This window comes from Tiliqua scincoides, chromosome 2 (genome assembly GCF_035046505.1).
Source record: "Tiliqua scincoides isolate rTilSci1 chromosome 2, rTilSci1.hap2, whole genome shotgun sequence".
NCBI classification, from domain to species: Eukaryota; Metazoa; Chordata; class Lepidosauria; order Squamata; family Scincidae; genus Tiliqua; species Tiliqua scincoides.
Genome location: NC_089822.1, coordinates 180,674,196 through 180,687,136, shown reverse-complemented (window position 1 = coordinate 180,687,136; position 12,941 = coordinate 180,674,196). Strand labels below are relative to the sequence as shown.

Sequence of the window (12,941 nt, the reverse complement as noted above, 5' to 3'; positions counted from 1 at the left end):
GCTGCGGGCATCCTGACTTGTGCTGCTGCCGCCAAGATCCATCTCTCCTGCCCTTGAAATTTCCCCTGCCTGCCCTGGTCCCTGTCCCACTCCTCCCCTCCTGTTCCCTCCAGCACCTTAATTGCTCCAGCATAGCAGCTGGGAGCTGCCGCCGCATATGCAGGCCGAAGTGCACACCAGTAGGGCAGCTTTATGATGCAGCTGCGGTACTTATGGGCCAGACATTCCACTGCTGTAAGTGCCCAATGGGATCAGGCTGTTAGCCTCATGATGTATTTCTAATACATCCTCACATTTTGAGATTGTGGTTCACCACCTTCCAGCTCAGTCCATTTGGCTGAATTTGTAGGCTAATCAGGCTAGTAACAGGAATGACTAGAACTAGGATTGCTGCTGTTTATTGACAATGGTTCTGATGCTAACACAGCTGACAGCCAGAAACCAACAGTGCTCCCTTCAGCATGGGACTGTAGTAACAAGGAAAGCTTCACTTGTTGCTACCTGCTTGCATTGAAATTGTTAACCAATGTTTAGCTCTTTTACTCTGGAAACAGGATTGGTAGAAACAAGATGACAGCAATGGTTCAGAAATGCAGTGATACAAAATGCTCAAGGAAGGGAAAATTACATTAGCTGGGAAAAAATGCACAAGTCACTTGCGCAAAACAGTAGTCCAGACTATACAGGATTTTTCATTCACAAAGCCATGTTCAAAATCTGCAACATTTTGCAGCTCCAGGACTCTTAATAGGTGGAAGTGTTTGAAAACGGTGTTATTTATTTTCCTCAGAGGTAAGCCCATTGTGTTAACTACGCTGTAATCCTATCTAATTTACCAGAAACAAACACCTCTATTAATAGGTGTTACTTTTAGTGGTAGATGAAGCACGTGGGCTGGGGCTCCCAGGCAGCAGGCCACAGGGGGTGTTGGGGGGCAGTGGAGTACAAGGGGTCAGCTGGAGTGACTCATCCCCCCTCCACGGCACTCCAGGTGTTTCCCAGTCTTTTTGTGGTGTGGGGTAATGCTTGTTGCTTAAAGCGGCGGGTGGTGCGATGTTGGGCTCACCTGTGTCTCCGTTTGGCTCAGAAATGCAGCCTTTCCAGTGGTGGGGGGGTACAGGAGCGGGGGCAATGTGATGATGAAGGGGGTAATGCGTCACCACCTCACCCCACCCCGGCTGCCAGGAGACTCCGGGATGCTGCTGCTTTTAGTAAAAGTCCATGCAGTGGGTTCTGATTACATTGGTATTTGATGAGATGTCCTTTCAGCTAGGATGCACAATGCAAAGGTCTGGCTTTCTATATGGCTCCCAAAATGTTTGTATTCTGGGTTACTCATCAAATTTAGTGCACTGCTGGGGACTACATTCAGCCACCATTCTTGAACTCACTCAGTAATGCATACACAAACATGTGCACAAAAACTGTGAGAGGATGGAATTGGCCTTGATATTTCCCCCTAGAGTTCGGTTTGCCTCTGGGTCTTTAGCTGCTTCACCAAAGAGAGAATGGCAGTATTTAAAATGTATGTCAGCCTGATCCTATCAACTCTGCCACTGGAGCACACACTGCATCCCTTTGGGGGGTGATCCCAAAGGTCTCTCCATGTAAGGGAACCATACCATTGTGACTGTTACTCAGGGCTGCTTTGTGCAAGCAATGGTCATCTCCGCTTCATACAATCATTTCAATCATCGATCGCCAAACTCACAATTGCTGTGCTAAATCAGTATCCGTTCAGGCCTGTGTTTACCATTTCAGCAGGTGGCTCAGGAGTCCCTCCATCTTCGTTGTGCAACATTTTGGGCAGCTGCTTCTATAGCTCACTGTCCTAGCAGCCGTCGTGCCCAGATTTCTGGGCAGACACAACTGCCCGGAATGCCATGCAACAGAGATGGGAGGAACAGAACACTGGAACATTAAGCGCTGCTCACCTGGGGGGAGGGATGCAGCTTTGTACCAGATCCAGCCCGCAGGTAGTGATTTGGCTAGTGCTGATATAAATCATATAAATGTATCATATATACATGATAACACAGAGACATGTTTGTACAAATGGGAAGAAGCAGTATACGGAAGCAGTCATAGACAGCCATTGTCAGGATCACAGCTGCATTTCTAACCAGCTATTGTATGATCATGGACATGGCTGTGGATTTCTCCCTATATAACTTGTTGGTAGATTAATACAGGGATTATAGTCCTTCAAATATAGCAAGAGCTTTAAGTAATGCCTTGAATTAAGTCTAGAAGCACACTTATAACCAGTGAGGGTAGTCTAAAATGGAAGTTACATGCACCCAATCATGGGCTACTAGAACTCATACAGCAGCATTCTGTATGAGCTGAAGCTTCCAGACACTCTGCAAGGGTAGTCCTCATGTAAAGTGCATTACAATAGTTCTGTCAGGCTTTAACTAAGGTATGTGTGATACTGACCAGTTCTGCCTTTCTCAGAAAGGGATGTTGGTGCATCAGTTGAAGATTTGTGAAAGTGCAGTGGCGAGGAGCACTCCCAAATGGCAAGCCTGACCTCTCAGGGGGAGTGCTGCCCCATCCAGAACAGGCTGTACACTCAACTCCAAGTCAGCTTGTCTGCTCACCAGCAATACTTCCAACCTGTCTGGATTCAGTCTCCCTTTCTTAGCCCACACACAGTCCCACCACTTGAGTTCAGACACTAGTTTGGATTGTTCACAGCTTCCCCACAATCAGATGCAAAAGGGAGAAATATCTAGGTGACATCAGCATACTGATGACACCACAGCCCAAACTTCCAGGCAAGGTTCATGTGGAGGAGAAGGGGGCATCTTAAGCAACAGTACCCAGGTTTTACAGCCAATACACTCCTATGTCTTCACTATGCACCTGTGACTGAAGGCTTCTCATTGAGATAAGCACATTAAAATATTAAGTGAATCAGCTTCTATAAGCTGCTTGGCATCTAAGTCGAGTACTAACCAGCCTGCGAATATCTCTTTCACTCTCCCATTTGATCTTGGAGATAGCTTCCTGGTGGGATTGGTGCTCACTCCGGAGATCCCCTGCTTTGATCTTATCAGCCTGGATCATGTTGTTAAGAGCCTCATCCACCTGCTTTTTGGCAGACTTCAGTTCAGTGATTTCCTGCAAAAGTTTAAGGCGCTCAGAGTCAAACTGTTTCCTGGCCTCTTCGCGAGCCTCAATGGTCAGTGCTGTCCGTACTTTGTCACTGCTCCCTTCCCGCAATGCGTACAGCGCTGACTTGAGCCTCTGGATCTCACTGTCTCTGATTTTCATGGTCCGTGCCATTTCTTGCTCGTGCTGTTTGATGAGATTTTCCCGCACGGCCTGGAGTTCCTTCATCTTCTCCTCGTGGAGCTTCGCTTTCAATTCGGTGATCTGCACAGTCTGCTTGCGTTGCTCCAGCTCCCGAATCCGCTTTGTTTCTTGGGTTTTCTCCCTTTCAAGTTTATTTGCCTACAGAATAAGAAAATTAAAATCAGTTGCAATCAAACCATAATAATAATGTAGCACTTATACAGCACTTAGATCCTGCAGTTCTAAAAATGGCCATAGAATTTGCAATTATCCCACAATTCCAAAATATCTGTGACTGTCAGAGCTTAAAAAAAAAAAGTTCACAGATATGGCTAAGCCCTGAGCAGCAGGTTGCCAAAATCCTAATCTTAATTGAGGTGTGAACACTGAAACACTAGCCATTCACACCTTATTACAAATATGCAAATTGATCTTCAGATATCTATCACTGGCAAATTCCTCCTGGAGCCTTGCCTTTCACTCATTTTCCATCACAGCAATAAAGGGAGAAAGGACTCTTGCTGGTCTTGTTTTGTATTTCAATTTAGATTAGAAGGACATTGTGCCCTACCTGCACAGAAATTATGCAAATTGCAACATCTGCATAATTGTGGTAATTTGCATAATGTATTGGCGACCCAAAGTCCTTCATTTTCTATTTTTCAATTTGCTACTATAAAGTAATAATAAATCATTAAACTATGGTATGGCCGGGCAGTTGTGCTTTGGATCCATGGCTGGTATGGCAGGGCAGTTATGTCCTGGATTCTACCCACCAGGGTAAATGGTAGATGGTGGATAGTCGGCACAAGTCTCTTTGTTGGCAAAGTGGGGAAAAAAGTGACATTTCGTTGTTAGGAAATGGTGAAACTCTAGTTATTCATCTAGAAGAGGCAAATGTTGAAAAGAAAATCACGGCTTTTGGTCCGGAGTGAAAATCAAACACTTGCTCCCATATGCCTGCATTTCACCAAGTATTCTCCAAGGCAACAGAACTGCCTCAGGAAGAATCTGCTTGTATCAAGGCCTGACAATGGAAATGGAGATCTGCAAAGCAAAGCTAAAGATGGAGAATTAACAGAGGATGCTTCACATCACGCAGACAGTTTCTGAAGAACATTGTGATATGACACACACCATCCTCTGACATGTGAACATTTCTTATCTCCTGAGATTCCAGGACAGTCCTGAACTCTCTTTATGTGTTGTTTTTTTTCTTTGTTTCATTTTTGTTTATTGCTATTGCTTTACCCTGGTTACTCTGGTGAATTCAGTCTGGTGAATTTGTTTCTTCCATCAAACTGAGATTAAAAGGTCATTTACAAAATTTGGTCCTGGAGAAATTGGGTTACAGGCAGGCCCGACATGAGGGACTTGGTGCCCCTGTGTAGTTGCTGGAAGTTCAGACCCATCAGAGGGTCCATTGCCCAGCCCCAAGTTCTTGCCTTGATTTGCTGGTTAAGAAAGTCAGCACATTACTGCCTCCTCCTTCTAATCTATAGCAGCAAATGAGGGAGAAGGAGGAAGAGAGGAAAGAGAGAGAGAGGAAAGAGTTTGTTGCCCCAGCCCGACCACAAACCTTGTGGTGACACAAACCTAGAAGTGGGCCACGTTCCAAGACCCCCTCAGATCAGAGGCCCATTTATAAGTTTCCTGGCAAGAAAATAACAACTTGATGCTGTATGGGTTAGAAATCTAATGTACCTTCATAGTTTAAGAATAAAAGCTTAATGAAGCTACCACCAGATTCCCTGTCCTTTCCAAGCTCAAAGGAGAAGCAAGTTGTGTAAAGGTAGGAACATGGGAGGAGATTATTAGGTTCGACCCCAGTAAGCTCAAGACATAATCTTCCAGAGGTATATTTGAATACACATGCAGTGCAATCCTAACTACAAGTAAAGCACATTTGTGCCTCCTCTAAAGCAAATCACACCAGCACACAGAGGTTCACTGGCACATGGAGGCTGCATCCAGCTTCCACGGCAGCTCGTGGGGCAAGCCTTGTGTTGGCTGAACTCAACCAATGCAAGGCTTTGGGATGGGTGGGGAGGAGGCGGGGAGAAGGAGGTGGCACAAGTCTGAGGAGACCCATAGGGGCTGCAGTGGCTTACCCGGGGGTAAGGGGAAGAGTTTCCCCTTACCTTCGGCTGAGCCACTGTGGAGCTCTATCTCGTGCTAGATACAGCACAAGCCTCCTGGCTTGCCTGTTCCAGCGCAAGATAGGATTGCACCCTTAGCCTCTCAGGTGTCAGACCTCCTTCCATTTTACTTTTCCCCTGTAACATTTATTGCAAAGATACCTGGTCAGGTGGAAAGAGGAACTTTTGCCTACATTCCATATATAAAACAGACATTCTTTTCAGAGTTTCAGAGCACCTTCTCACACAGTGGTTTTCCTACACAAATAGAATTTCAAGGCAGGAAGACCATCTTGATGCAATCATATATTGCAAGCACTTGCACACCCCCAGCACAACATAGGCACAACATTGGGGAGCTGTGAGCACTCCAATTTCTCACCACACGTACCTGTGGCATGTGCTTGTAACAGGTGATGGTTCATGCATGTTAGAGTTGCAGTTTTCTTACACAATAGCAAGAAATATCTGTGCAGAAAATTGTCAAGTGTGAAGCAATGCCTCATAAATTTTAGTGGCAGGAATATCTGTGGTAATTTAACCCTGTACCCTGTATGTTCAGAGCTGAGTTTATGCCATGATTCCACAATCCTGATGAGCAAGTATGAAATTTAGAGTACCTTCTTTGCATGCAGGAGATTCAAGGTTCTGTCTGTTATCTCTCCAGGCAGGGCTAAGAAAAGCCTGAAACCCTGGAAGCCACTGCCAGTCAGTGCAGACAAAGCTGAGTCAGATGGAGCAATGGCCTGACTCAGCATAAAACAGCTTCCTAAATTTCATTATCCTGAGAATCTCAGCATCCTTTAAGAAATATTAAGCATCCTTAATATTTAGTTCCAATGACTGTGAAAATTGGAAATGTATAGGCAATTGGTGGAATTTAGAAAGGTAGGAGGCCAGCAGCATAGCTAGAGGGGGACAAAATGGGAAGTACTGCAGGTGCCACAATGTGCCATGTGAGCGGCCTCTCCCACTCACCATCAGAGCCATTCCAGGAAGTGACAGCAACACACAGGAGACACAATTGGGTTCAGCGAGTGCCTGCATGTGTTGCCATCATGGCATGGCATGGCTCTAACGACGGGTGGGAAGGGCCGCTTACACAGCGCATTGTGGTGCCTGCAGTACATACCATTTTGCCCCCCTCTAGCTATGCTACTGGGGCCAGCTAAGCAGAATTTCCAGTGCCTGATGGTGGGGTCCCAATGTCCTTTTGGCAGGGAGCAGACTGCTAATATCGATTAGACTGCTAGATTAGTAGAAATAGAATAAATAGTCTGAAACATGTAGATATATGTAGATTATGTCATTTGCATATTTGTGCCAGCAACAAAACTCTGCTTTTTTGCTTTTCTGGGTGCAAACATTTATATAGTATTTTATCATGTGGACAGTACACACAATGTTGTGCATACTGCTACCAGCAAACTGAAAGGTACGTACATTGCTACACATACGTGCAGGAGGGTTTGGTGACAGTGGAAGACTCTTCTGCGGTTGCAAGTTGGTTGCAGGTGGAGAATGGAAGGGGTGGGGAAAGGGTGAAATGGGCAAGGAGAAGTGGGGAGGGGCAAAACCTGATGGGAAAGGAGGAGGAATAAGGGCAGGGAGACTGCAGGTAGGGGTGGATCTGGTGGCAATGGAAGGCGCTGGATCCTATTTCCCTTTTCTGCAACCTTGCTACCTCCCTTTTCTTCTCAGACTTGCACCAGCTAAAGAGGTGATGCAGGTCCAAGGAGACCCATCACAGAGTGGGAGGCTTACGGAGGCTTTCCCCTCTGAAGCCTTCAGTTCCATCCCCCTCCCCACTGGATACAGTGTGCTCTTTTGAGGCACAGCTTTACCAGTTTGTGGGGGGGGGGGCTCTTAATTTATCTGCATTATTACCCAAAAACTATGTGATTTTCCTGAAATCAAATCCCTGAAATCTGTGTGAATCACCTCCTAAAATTAACACTTAAATTACCCCCTTGTCTTATTTTATAAGAATTTTTTTTCTGAATATCAGCTACGTAAGGAACTTAGCACTTGGCTCTATAAATATTTCACTGTTTCTTGAGTAATACAGTAATAGTCTTTCCGCAAGATCAGCTGCTTTCAGAAACCTCACGATAGCGGACCTTAAGAGCAACCTGACAATAACTAATGCAATTCAATGAAGGAAAACACTTGGATAGAAAAAGCAATTTTGGTTTAATGTTAAAATTAGGGAATGTCAGTGTTCAGTGATGGCTAGGAAGAGGCTTTCATTAAATACATACAAAAATTATTTATCCAGTTCTTTTACTGGCAACTACAGTAAAATTACAAAAACAAAAAAACCTGAGAGTAAAGGAATATTTCAAATGCCACACCACTTTTAACATTAAAAAAAATCATACTATAGTGTGTACTTGTCAAAAATAAAAAAGTCAAATAGCTTAGAAAGAAGGGAGGTGCGAGAAAAACCTGGAATTGCCTTTTCTTTGGAGGGAAACAGTCCTGGCCTGTAGTACAAAATAGGCCTCAATGTGTAGTTTTGTGGTATTTGAAATGCGAAAAGTGGAAAATATGAGTCTCTTGTGTACTGTGAAAGAAAGGACTTAATGAAATATGTGGCTTGAATGAAAGAGGCAATATGTTGATGTCTGGTGAGAAAGTGAAACTGAAAGCAAATATCCTACATCAGCAGAATCTGGGATCCACCAGTGGGTTGCGACCCAATTTTTGGTGGTTCGCAGAACTGATAGGGCAGATTAGGTTATGTGTGTGAAGGTTAAACAACCTGCTATTTGGGTCCCAATGCTAAAAGGTTTGGAAACCACCGTTGTACACGTGCAGAAAAAGGAAGAATTATTTAGGTTTAGGGTTAGTATGGTGTGGTGGAACTGTTCAGGATATTTTGGAAATGGAGCATTAGGGAACCCAAAGAATTGTTTGAGTCTAGGAAATAGGAGCAGGCACTGAATTCTATGGATTGGCCACAGTTTACCAGCCCAAACTTTGGCTGCCAGGTTACTACGGCTTGCAGTCATACTTCATTGGAAAGATAGAAATTACAGCAATGAACATCTTTCCTCCCTGTTTTTGTCCCTTGCTCAAGGCATATCAAACATATCTTTAAACCAGAATCTTGCTAAGAGATGGAAAAGTCTTCAAAGCCTTTTCATCAAAACTAAAATTGATCAGTATCTTTCCTTGGGCAAGAGTTATTTTCACAGTTATTTTCATATTTCATATGGCTTTTGGGGACAGGGGGACAAAATACATCCTAAAAATGAGCTCAGCGCAATTCTTCCAAATGGAAGTCCTCTTTTAGGGCCCAATCTTATTGGGCCCAGCTGCCAACATATGTTCCACTGGCGGCATCTGCCTTATGGCAGTCCTAAAAGGCACTCTGGAAGTGCGTAGAATAGCGCACTGCATGAGCACTGCTGGGAAGGCTGGAGCTTTCTCATGTGCATCAGTGGATCTTGGAGGACCCACCGAGACAAGTAGGATGGTGGTGGAGATGGGACAAGATGGGGAAAAGCAGAATGAGGTGGTAATGAGGATGAGGGGGTATGAAACCAGGTCAGGGAAGGGGGTGGATTTGGTGTGGCAGCAACCAAACCCTAGCCCCCTTCCCAGACCTCATCCTGCAGCATGAGTCCATGCAGACCTGTGCCAGTGAATTTGCTAGCACAGGTATGAGTAGACCTCCCTGCATAGCAGAGGCATACTCCAGAAAAGACCTCTGCAACTCCCCACAGTATGCAGAGGTAGTCTTTTGCCATCACTGTATTGGCAGGGCTGGAGGGGAAGAACAGGATTGGTGGTCAGTTTCCTTCCTATTCCAGGTACATGATGTGAACCAGTGTGTATAGTGGATACATTGCTGGACTTAAATGGGGGAGAACTTGGTTCAATTCACTGACTCAATCATGAAGTTCAGAGAGTGACTTTGGACAGGTCATTCTCTCTCTCTCTCTCTCTCTCTCTCTCTCTCTCTCTCTCTCTCTCTCTCTCTCTCTAATAAATATTATTTATTTTATACCCCACCTTTCCAGTTAAAATCTGCCCAAGGCAGCGTACAATAAAATCAACCATAAAGCCCGGTATTGCAACCCATTTCAAGATTTTGGATTGAAATGATCAACATCTTTAATCCATTTCTGCCCGGCCCATAGATGTACACATTTGATCCCTGTTGTGAATATGCAACGTTGGGCAGAAATGGCTTCAATGAAGTATAATATGTTTCAAAGCAGAAACAAGTAGCAAGAAGAAAACTCTAATAAAGAAATTTTGTTAATTTTTTTTGTTATATAATCTGTATCTGTGGGGATATTTCATGACAAGCTTCAAAATTTACTATGGCACCATACCATTGATGAGTGCTGCATATCCACAACAGTAATAATGAAACATTTAAACTGACAATGGTTGTATTGTACATTCATGCACTGTAGCAATAGGGGAAAAAAGAGGATATAATATTTCCTTATATGCACCCCTGTTTTGTAATAACCCTTTAATGGGTGACTTTAGCCAGGATTCTGTTCTTGAGGATGTTCTACTCCTCGCCTCTGCTATGAAAATATTTTACAGAATGCAGTAGTGCCATATAGTGAGGACAGAGGGACTGTCACCAGCCCCTGTTTTCAACCACATGCAATTACTACCCAGAAGCAACCACATTCCCACTATTATGCAGAATAAAAAGTAGTGCCAGCAAAGATTGTCAATCTTGTCTCCCTTAAAATCTCTTTGGCCTCTGCTGCTGAAACCTGAAATTTCTCCCTCTTATGTGCAAAGCTTGCCGGAGAAGAAAATATGTTTGGTTCTTTCTTTAACAACGCAATCTTAAGTAGCCTGCAGCAAAGAAAGAGAGAGAGAGAGAAAGAGAGAGAGAGAGAAAATGAAGTGGCAATTGTCAGGGCAACTCCCCTTATCTTCCAGGTTTTTGGCAATTAGCCCACAATTCCTAAGTGAACTAAACTGCTAATTTTTGTCTGAGTGTTTAAGCATCAGTGACAAACACTTAAAAAGAAAATGCTGCCTTTCATGACTGAAAAATGGCAGTACTACATATGCTGAATTGAAAAATGAAAGCTGGAATTCTGCCTACCGTTACACATGGGTAAGTCCCATTAACCTGAGTAGGACTTCTGTGCAATACTTGCGGGCAGGACTGCAGCCAAGGAAAGACTGCATTGCTTTTCTTTCATTCAAAATTCTTCTCTGTTCAGATTGACTGCAACTTAATGCCTATAAATCTCACTGGAGTGTGTGAGGAGAAACTCTCCAGAGTCCGCTACCCTACCAGATAATAACGCAGTACAGAAGTCTTTCTTTCATCCCAGCCATCCTGCAATTAAAGAAACTGATGTTCACAGAGTTGGTTGATTTGATTGTCCTCTGGGGTTAATAGAAACCTTGATGTATGGACAACCCAGAAAAGTTTTCATGAAGAATGACTGCATGTAAATTAAAACACGGCTGCTTAATTATGGAATGTAGTGGCAGCCGAGATTTGTTTTGCCCAAGGCAATGTTCATAGTGGAAGAATTAAAAAGTCTGGGTCACAGGCATTAAGTACAGCTATCTGGAGAGAGAGAGAGAGAGAGAGAGAGAGAGAGAGAGAGAGAGAGAGAGAGAGGAGGAGGAGGAGGCGGCGGCGAAGGACCACCTTGTGAAACTGTTGGTGTGGCATATACCCTTAAGGCAGAATGAGGCCCCTTCATATTGTAGGCAGGGGAAACCATTTTTGAATACTCCCTTCATATAAATGAACAATTTATTGTTCATACAATAAATACAATTATTGCAGGTAGAAAAAAAAGTTTTAGAAAAGTATTGCAACACAACTGGGAAACAGGTTCTACCCAGCCACCTCTCTGCCAGTTTTCTCCATGCAGGAAGGTTTTTTACATAGGGAACTACTAAAAAATGTGGTTCTCCACCTGAAGTCGAAAGTGGTACAGTCCACTTTTGTCTCATTACTAGAAATACTGGCAAAGATCACCAGGCTTGGACTGAGAAATAAGCTTTGTGTGCTCATAATGGTTGCCTCCATGAAAGGGATAGCATGGCGAAAACATGTTTGGTTTTCAACCCAACTTGTATCCAAACTGGGGCATAAGTCCCAGCTCACCCACCGAGTCCCCAAACTGATTCTCACCAGTCCTCTGATCTCCCAAGCTCCTCCCCGCTTCCCACTTCAACCAAACATACCCATCAGGGGCAGTGGCAGCAGTGCCCCAGCCACAGTGAGGGCAGGAGGCAGATCTCATCTCTGAATGGGGCTCTCCATCTACTCACCTTTCCCTCATTCTGGTACAGAGTAGGCCAGAAAGACCAAAAGTGCTGAGTGTCTTTAATGCTTCAGCCCTCCTCTTTTACTGTATTCCCTTTGTGAAGTCAAAGAGTGAGTGGAGGAGAAAAAGTGGAGGAGGCCCCTGCCATGCTGCCAGGTGGCAGTTGCACACCACCACCTCAGGCACTAGTAGTAACTGACCTCATCTTGGAAATATCCTTTAGAATGAAGGATCCTTCTGGGGCATAAGTGGTATAAATGTTGGCATCTTTCCCTCCAAAGGTTGTGTACAGAAAATGTTTATATTGGATATATCTGCATATATTGGAAACTTTTCATCTGGCATGCAGCTTTCTTGTTGGTGGAATTTTACAATGCAAGTAGCATATATAGTAGGCTGAAGATAGATGAAGACTGCTTCTTCTGGGTGCATACACTAGCCTGCTTCCAGCTCCAGCAATGGGCTTTTAGTATTTTCCAAACCCCTGCAAAACCTATTTGACCTGAGGCAACAAAACAGAAGAAATGTCTATGTGTGCACCATGAAAAGCAATGCTCAAATTGCTTCCAACTCTCTTTAAAAACTACTAGCTGCCTCATCTAGCTTGAGATGAGGGGTGCTACGTCCAGCCACAGTGAAAAGAGTATATTGAGAAAACACCTGGAATTTATTCAAGAGAAAAGGGGCAACCTGCAATTCTTTGTCTAAATACTCTTTTAAATTTAGACTTAGACTAAATCAGGAGCAAATCTTCAGCCCACAGGAGGGGCTAAAAGGCATCTTTTGCCATTTGCAATTTGACTGTCTTCTTTTTAATCACTTCTCCTTTACCACCAATTCTCTACTCACCTTAGACTTCTCCTGATGAAGTTCAATCTGAATGTCTGTTAGCTTGGTCCTGAGATCTTCATTGGCAGCTTGTAAGGACATAATCAGTGCCTCTGGCTTTTCAGCCTTGCTGCGTCCTTTTTTTGACATGGCTGCTGGCTACTGCAAGTCTGTGCGTGAGAATCTTTTTTCAAATAGGAACGGCCATTTTTGATGTCTTTCCATCCAAGTATTCTCAGCACCTACTGTGTGACGTTCCTAAAGATTCCCTCGGCAGCTACCAGGGTAGTCCTGTGAGAAATAAGAAGGCGTGACATTTGTTAATTCTGTTTTGCCACACAAAGTAAAGACAGTACTGTGACCTCGATCCAGAAGCAGAAAAGGATAATAATTCATA

General features: G+C 44.0%; 1 protein-coding gene across 1 annotated transcript in view; it reads right to left on the bottom strand.

The window, feature by feature from the left end:
- JAKMIP2 (janus kinase and microtubule interacting protein 2) overlaps positions 1–12,694 on the bottom strand; it is a 45,370-nt gene extending 32,676 nt beyond the window's left edge. Inside the window, exons 1-2 of the mRNA XM_066613541.1 lie at positions 12,566–12,694; positions 2,962–3,459 (exon numbers count right to left, since the gene is read on the bottom strand). Of these exons, the coding sequence (XP_066469638.1) occupies positions 2,962–3,459; positions 12,566–12,694 (627 nt within the window). The remainder of the gene's footprint in view (positions 1–2,961; positions 3,460–12,565) is intronic.
- Between the last annotated feature and the right edge of the window lie 247 nt (positions 12,695–12,941).